We start from the raw sequence: 8,298 nt of genomic DNA on the forward strand, positions 1-8,298 counted from the left end.
AGACGAATGCAGAGGAGCGGCGGCTGAAACCCAAGAAAGTCGACGACGGAGCGTCGGAGAATCGGAGAGGCAGAGCGCCGATCGCGATTCGAGAGAGAGAGAGAGTAGTTTTAGGGTTTTGGACTTGCGGCGGACTCAAATGGAGAAAAATTGGGACAAAATTAAATGGTGGTTGGAGTCCGGTAGGTAGCAAATGAAATTAGTGAGTTAATTAGTGATAAACATCCCCTTATTATTTCCTTTTTAGGAAACGGGACATTATCGGTGGGACAACCCAAAAAGGAAAATGGGACTTGAATAGCGGGACGAAGGGAGTATATATATATATATATATATATATATATATATATATATATATATATATATATAGGGAGTGGTTCAATTGAGAAGCTCAAATGTGTTGAGAAGTTGAGAAGCAATTTAATAGATGAACATGTTAGTACATTTTGATGAACATGACAATTAGACCCTAGATCAATAAATTCTTTGAACATACCAAATATAACTGACGAACATACGAATCTATTTAATTTGTTAAAAAATACGTCACAGCCAAGGATCGAACCCCAGATCAAACTCGTGTTCATAAAAACTAATTGACATGTTCATCTATTAGATTGCTTCTCAACTTCTCAACACATTTGAGCTTCTCAATAAAACCTAACCCTATATATATATATATATATATATATATATATATATATATATATAGGGGAGGACTATAATAAAAATACATTTTATTGTATAAAATAAGAACCATTTTCAGCCCTTAGATCATATCTACGGTTGATTCATCACCTTGTTGGATGAATTTATGGTCCTGAGTTCGAATTCCATAGGTAGCAAAAAAATTATTTTTCGCAATTCATACTTATACAGTGAATTCATACATGTTCTACATAAAATTCATACATTTTTGTTGGTTTGTAGTTTTTATTTTAAGAGCTATTTTTATTGGGCTAATTGCCTGTAAATTCCTAACGTATACACGAAATTCGTTTTTGCACCTATTTTTATTTTTCTACTTTTAAATACCTAACCTTTCGTTTTTGTCTCAAATTTATCCGATGACCGGTTTTTTATTACTCCGGCGCCGGAAATGCCACTGTGGCAGCCGGAATTGATGAGGTGGCAGCCGAAAGTTGACACCTATGCACATTTATTACATGTGGAAAAAAAAACTTTAAAACAAAAATAAATAAAAATCCATATCATCTTCTTCCCCAATCTTCCATACTTCCAAACCCTAATTTCCCCCTACCCGCCGCCGCCACCCTCCCCCCCTCCCACCGCCGCCGCCCCCTCCCCTTCTCCCACCCTCCGCAGCTGTCACCTCCCCCAACGCATAGAACATAAAGACGACGATAGATGTGAAGCCCAGATCCGCCCAGATTTGAAGCTTCGTGGAGGCCGGCTCGGCGGAGGCGCCGCCAGAGGATTCGGCGGCGTTGGCTAGCGTGAGAGGTTTGATGGTGCAGGAGGCTGAGAGGGTGGGGCAGCGTTTGGAGAAAAGGGGAGCGACAGTGTAGGCGGATTTGAGGGACCAGGTCCAGTGGTGGGCGGAGGAGAGCACCGCTCCGCCGCCGTTGGCGGCCGGAATTAGCAGAGGTGAGTGTTGTATAGACGGATCTGAATTTCCTCCTTTTTTTTCTTCTTATTTTCTGTTGGAAGAAGGATAGTGTTGTGTAGAGCAGGGTGGTGGGGGTTGGCGGCCGCAGAGGGGGAGGCGGCGGCAAGGGGAGAGGATTAGGGTTTGTTGGATTGATTTGATGGTGGCTTCTTCTACTGTGAAACCCATCTCTGCCATGGCGGAATTATGCGAACGGTGGTGGTGGTGGTGGTGGTGGCAGGGGGGAGGCGGCGGCGGGTTGGGGAAGGGAAGGAGGCAGCGGAGGGGCAGCGCCGGTGGTGCTGGCAGGGGGAGGCGGGGGCGGGTTGGGCATCGCCGGTGGAGGGTGAGGGAATCGCCGGTGGAGGGTGCGGCGCAGACTGAGCTCGCCGGTGGCGCGCGAATCGCCGGTGGTGTGTGGCTGGGGGCAGTGGTGGTAGCAGCGGCGGCAGAGGGTGGCAGAGCCGGGTGGGGGAAGGGGAAGAGGATGGGTAGGGTGGGGAAGATGATGACATAGATTTTTTTTATTTTTTTATTATTTTTTTAATTCCACATGTCATGAATAGGCTATGTGTCAATTTCCGGCTGCCAAATCAGCGATTCCGGCTGCCATAGTGGCATTTCCGGCGCCGGCGTAAGAAAAAACCGGTGGCCGGACAAATTTGAGACAAAAACGAAAGGTTAGGTATTTAAAAGAAGAAAAATAAAAATAGGTGCAAAAACCAATTCCGTGTAAACGTTAGGAATTTACAAGCAATTACCCCATTTTTATTGTAGCTCTTCCATATATATATATATATATATATGGGAGGGCTACAGTGAAAACACTTCTTAAAATATAAATATAAACGTTTTTTAATGTACGAATTTTATCCAACAGGGTTACGAATTCATCCAACATGATTACGAATTGTGAAAAATAAATTTTTGCTACCTTTGGGATTCGAACCCAGGACCACGAATTCATCCAACAAGGTTACGGATCATCCGTAGATCTTGATGATCTAAGGGCTGAAAATTGTTTATATTTTATATTTTAAGAAGTGTTTTTATTTTAGTCATCCCATATATATATATATATATATATATATATATATATATATCTCTTATAACCCTTCACTTCCCCTAGTAAATACAAATTCACTCATGTTCCAAAATACATTAATAACTCATAAATCCAAGACTAATAATAATTCCTCCATTCCATTACAAATGTCCTATTACTTTTGGACATGAAGATTAAGAAATGTGTAATTAGTAGATAAAATGGATTGATAAAAATTATTTAAATATTCGGTATAGAGAGATAAAATGTTGCCAAAAAAGGAATGGGACATTTGTGATAGGACATTCCATTATGAAAAGTTGAATATTTGTAATGAGACGGAAGAAGTATGAAAATATATTGACTTCTCAATTTTCAAATTGTACTGCTATCCTCTAGTAAAATAGCCATAATTCCTTCTACAAAACTCCAAAAGACCTGTAGTTTATTGGATATGAAATTAGATCCATATAGTTTCCAAACCATATAAGGCTCATGGACATATTCATTTTCAATCAAAGTCGGTTGGTGTTAAAGTTGACCTATCTATTACATATTTATGCTGAAATTCTGCATCAATCAGACATTTCCAAGAGTAAGAATAATATCTATACTAATATAAAAAGGCCCTTGGGCACAACATGTAAATTTTATCCTATTATATATTTTATTTTAAGATTATTTTATATTATATATTTATAAGAATATATTAATTCATTAGATATTACACTAAATTTATGTAATATCTTTCCAATAAATTATACTCACCTAATTGTTAATTGAAAAATTAAATATAACATATATTATATTTATATATTTTTTATTTTATCAAATAAAATAATATTAATTATGCGTGCAATTTGTTGAAAGTAGGTGAATTCATTTTTTTCGGTTTAATTTTGGCCCGAAAAGAAAATGGACATAGATAATCACAATTTAGAAAACCAAACCGAAATTACCAAAATAACTTGATGATTGTTCCATTTTTGTTGCAATCGTCTAACAAGAAAATTACTTTACTATCTTTTATTTTCATCAGGAAATCTGATTTTATTAATTCTCAAAATAAAATTATAAACTTATCGATGTCTGGAAATCAAATCTTTGCTTTAGTTACTTCTACGCAGAGAACGAAACTAAAAGAATGAATCAAATATAGACAAATTAACAATGAAAATGCAACATAATACAACACAAAAGCACAATAAAGTAGTAGGATTAGAGCACCCGCATCGCGGGTCCTCGATGGGGTACTCGAGGAGACCATCGTCCTCGAGGAGGGCGATGCGGCGAGGAGCTCCTCGAGGACTCCTCGAGTTATCGAGTATCCTCGATAGGGCGAAGGAGATGGCGCGTGCAATGCACGCGCCCAATTTAAAAAAAAATGAAAAAATCGAAAATTCGAATTTATATATGTTTAATTTTATGTTTAATCCAGTATTTAAATATGCAATTTAAATTATGCAATAAAATTTAAATGAAAAACATAAAATCAAAACTAATATTATCAAGGAGGCTATCAAGGAACCCCAATGCAGCACTACCTACTCAATAACACAAACACTATCAAGGAGGCTATCAAGGAGGCTATCAAGGAGGTCCCAATGCGGATGCTCTTATACTCCATCCGTCCCATAATAAGTGGCCACATTTCCTTTTTCGTCTGTCCCACTATAAGTGACTGCTTTCTAAAAATGGCAAAAGTTTACTTTAATTAAGTCAACAATTACTCACTAATTTGGTCAACAATTGTAGGCCACTTTCTAAAAATGCCAAAATTACTTTAACTAAGTCAACAATTACTCACTAATTTGGTCAATAATTGTAGGCCACACTCTATTAAAACATATAACACTCAATTTCTTAATCTCTGTGCCGAAAAGAATGTGGCCACTTATTATGGGACGGATGGAGTAATAGAACACCAAATCTGGTCCTAATGCACAAGGAATATATTGTTGAGAATGAAACTATTGACCCCATTGACAAAGATGCAACACTAACTACTGTGTATATAAATATAATTAAATAAACAAGATGCACGCAAGCGGAACCTTTACATCACTAATTACTATATAAATATAATTAAATAAGCAAGTCGCACATAGACAGAACCTCTACATTATATATACAGACGGGATCAACACACAAAAGTGGAAACATTACCTATATAAAAGTGAAAAAATTACATCGCGAAACCTCTACACCATGTAGGTGGGACCAAGTACCTATAGAAAAGTAGAAATACTACCCACACAAAGTAGAAAAACTACACTGCTCGCACGCGTGATTGAATCCAAGACCTCTCGTTAAGGAGAGTCTTTGAATACCTTAATTTTGTCACTTGAGCTAGCCTCATTGGCGTTCGTCAAATTAATATTAAATGAACCATATTATATACAGATAAAGGACAAGAGTGGAAAATTATAAATAGTACTCCCTCTGTCCCAAACGAAATGTCATGTTTTCCTTTTTGGGTTGTCCCAAACGAAATGTCATGTTTCCTTTTTTGGCAATACACTCTCTCTCTATACTTAATATTTAGTAAATAATTTCCATCAACCCACTTTATCTACTTTATACACATTTCTTAATCTCCGTGCCGAAAAGAAATACGACATTTCGTTTGGGACGGATGGAGTATGTTTTTAGGCATTTTCCTTCGAAATAGGAAGCTTAGGTCCTCACGAAGAAGCTAATTAATCAAGGAAAACTTTCTCAAATAAACTTAAGTACTTAACCAACCATCCAAACCAAATATAGCTTGAATTGCAAAACAATCACTCCCAAAGATTACAGTACCTTCTACGCACGGTCAACATATTGTGTGTAGTAAATTAAATTAAATGAAACGAGGCAAAATTGGTGATATTCTCATATGTAAAAGTTGCATTGTTTGCGATAAATAATACGTTGGAGAATAAAACAAACTAGACATGCTAGTACTACCGAGTCAAGACAGTCTTTTTTTGAAAAAAAAGGAGGATGATACTGAGTCATGAGAGTTTGAGAATGAAGGATAAAATTTCGTGGGAAACTTGGTGGGCCCTCTCTAGATGGATGAAATGATGAGCATCAAGAACGACAATCTCATGATCTGGGACTAAGGTTTTGAAGGCGGAGCTCTCAATGTATTCTTTGGTACCGCCGCTTCTGTATCCCATATCCTTGTCACCCACAATCAACTTCGCCGGAACTCCGATCTTCGATCCTTGCCACGCCGCTACCACCTCCCAATTTCTGCCATCACATAATTCACTAATAATCTACCTCACAACATCATGTGCAGTATTTATGAATGCAATGACTCACAAGTCTAGAGCTCGGTAATAGTTGAAACCGCCCGTGAAGCCCGACTCCTGGAATTTGCCGGCGAGCAACTGAATCTCATCCTCCGTGATCCACGGCGGCGTCACCGACGGCGTTTCTAGGAAATCGATGATTTCGGTTCCTGGAGGCGCCACGACCATCTCAGTCTTGTTGATGAGCAGGAACTTCTTCATCACCGTCGCGCAATCGTACCTCGCTAGCGCCCTCTCCGCCCTCCCTGCTTCCTGAGTTCACCGTCATCGTCTTCTTACTTCGTTTTATTAATTAATCATTTTAAATGGAAATAAATAATTGATTAATTACCTGGAACTGGCAGACGTAGAAGTCATCTCCGTACTTTTGCCTCATTGCTTCGAGCGGTTTAACGTTAGCAAAGCGTGGAGTGAAGGGAACGGAAAGAGCTACGATTCCTTTGACTCTGTCGGGGCGCAGCAAGCTCAGCTGCCACGCGGCAGCCGCTCCCCAGTCCGTCCCCACCACATACGCCTATTTCCACATGCCAATTTATTATCACTGTATATTTCTAGAGAGAGAGAGAGAGAGAGAGAGAGAGAGATTAGAGAAACCTGTTGGACAGAGAAGTGGTCGAGCAGGGCAATGAGATCGCCGACGATGTGGAGCCAAGTGTAAGAAGAAGGGGAGAGGGGGGCATCGGTGTCGCCGAAACCTCGCAAATCGGGAGCGACGGCGTGGTAGCCGTGGCCGGCAAGGAACTCCATCTGACGGTGCCAAGAGAACCAGGTCTCCGGGAAGCCATGGAGCAGCAGCACCAACGGCCCTGATCCTTTCTCAGCTACGTGCATCCATATGCCGTTGCCTTTTACTCTTTGGTGATTCACATCGCATCCCATCATCATCGGCGCCGACTGCTTTCACCTTTGGTAATTAAGTAATTAATTAATCTCGCTCACTTGAAAACTCTCAAGGATGATTAATGCATATAAATATAAATAATGACAGAGACCACGTACAGTTGAGCTGCTAATTTTGTCTTATAGTATTTGTTATCATTGTATCGGTTGATATGCCAATTCAATACTTAGACCGTCCACCAAACATAATAATGCACTTTTACTATTTTGGGATCTTCACGCAAATTAATCTCTTTATTTTTGAATATATAATACCCATTATATGATGGATTTCTTTGTCAATTCATAATATAATTAATTATTATTATTATTATTATTACTACTAATTTTTAAATGAGTCAATTTTCTCCACCCATAAATTACTTAATCATTTTTGTTAAAATTCGTGTCGTCCTCTTACGAGATTAATTTTTATGGATAGAGTGAATAGCATACTTGTAATCATTGTATCGATTATATCATATATTATTGGATCCATAGTATTATACTTAAACTTATGTTTTAAAAATTGAAATTAAAATATATATATATATATATATATATATATATATATATATATATTTACACACATTAATTTTAGATTTATCAACCTGATAATGAATTTCTACTCCCTCCGTCCCATAAATAATGGCTTGTTTCATTTTTAGGCTATAATTAACACTTAATTAAAATTTATAATTATGCCAACAAAACCCTAAATCCCTAATTATTTCACCCCTCCATTCCAATTCCACCGCCTCCCATCTCCCATCTCACTCTACCGCCTCCATCTTTCCAATTCCACCATCTCCCATCTCGCCGGTTCCACCCACCGCCGCCGCCCTTTATCGGTTCGCTCGCCTCAACCCTCCGGCGAAGGCACGACGAAAGCCAGAGACGACTACTCGCCAGACTTGTAGCAGCAGCGAAGGCGGCAACGCCTCTTTCTCTCTACCCGTCTCCACCCTCACCTTCTCCACCTGAGCCGCATTCTTTTCCATTAGCCTTTCCTCCGCTGGTCGTCGGAGTCATCTACTCCGCCGCCTTCACTGAAAATCCCCTCCGCCGGCCAAGCCAACGTTGCACTCTGCGTCGAGATCCACGCCGCCGATGTCCTCTTACACTGCCTCGACCAGATCCAGGCCGTCATCTGGTAGGTGATGCTCGACCATCCCCTTCTTCGTGTTAGTTTAAAAGACTTTTTTTTTCTTCAGATTTTGGATGTAATTTTCGTGTAACATCTTGGAGTTGGAAATGTAACATCTTTTGTTGTTAATTTTGATTTGTGTTTTCGGACCAGTGGATGTTTCTCTGCCTTTTGATTCTGTGAGTACTTGGAGTTTGGATCTGTGAATGGATCCATTATTGTTTGAAATGTCTGTAGATAGATTTGGGGGTGGAGAGTGAAGGGAAGGCGGCGGCGCTGACGCCGGCCTCGCCGATGATGAAAGCGCTGGTGGCAA

At 39.5% G+C, this 8,298-nt stretch overlaps 1 protein-coding gene across 1 annotated transcript; it reads right to left on the bottom strand.

Moving 5' to 3' along the window:
• Positions 1 to 5,516: 5,516 nt before the first annotated feature.
• On the bottom strand, positions 5,517 to 7,048 carry LOC131021623 (uncharacterized). The gene is made up of 4 exons (XM_057950881.1): positions 6,551 to 7,048; positions 6,288 to 6,470; positions 5,967 to 6,208; positions 5,517 to 5,894 (listed from the first exon to the last, which is right to left on the bottom strand). Exons 1-4 carry the CDS (start codon positions 6,839 to 6,841, stop codon positions 5,651 to 5,653), a joined length of 960 nt encoding a protein of 319 aa, XP_057806864.1. The 5' UTR covers positions 6,842 to 7,048; the 3' UTR covers positions 5,517 to 5,650.
• Between the last annotated feature and the right edge of the window lie 1,250 nt (positions 7,049 to 8,298).

This window comes from Salvia miltiorrhiza, chromosome 4 (genome assembly GCF_028751815.1).
Source record: "Salvia miltiorrhiza cultivar Shanhuang (shh) chromosome 4, IMPLAD_Smil_shh, whole genome shotgun sequence".
Lineage (NCBI taxonomy): Eukaryota > Viridiplantae > Streptophyta > Magnoliopsida > Lamiales > Lamiaceae > Salvia > Salvia miltiorrhiza.

Excerpts from the sequence above, each read along its gene's own strand:
- LOC131021623 (XM_057950881.1), bottom strand. The coding sequence starts at position 6,841 with ATGATGATGGGATGCGATGTGAATCACCAAAGAGTAAAAGGCAACGGC. Across the intron at positions 6,471-6,550 it reads ACCACTTCTCTGTCCAACAG|GCGTATGTGGTGGGGACGGA; the intron begins GTTTCTCTAATC and ends ATGTGGAAATAG. Across the intron at positions 6,209-6,287 it reads TCTACGTCTGCCAGTTCCAG|GAAGCAGGGAGGGCGGAGAG; the intron begins GTAATTAATCAA and ends CGGTGAACTCAG.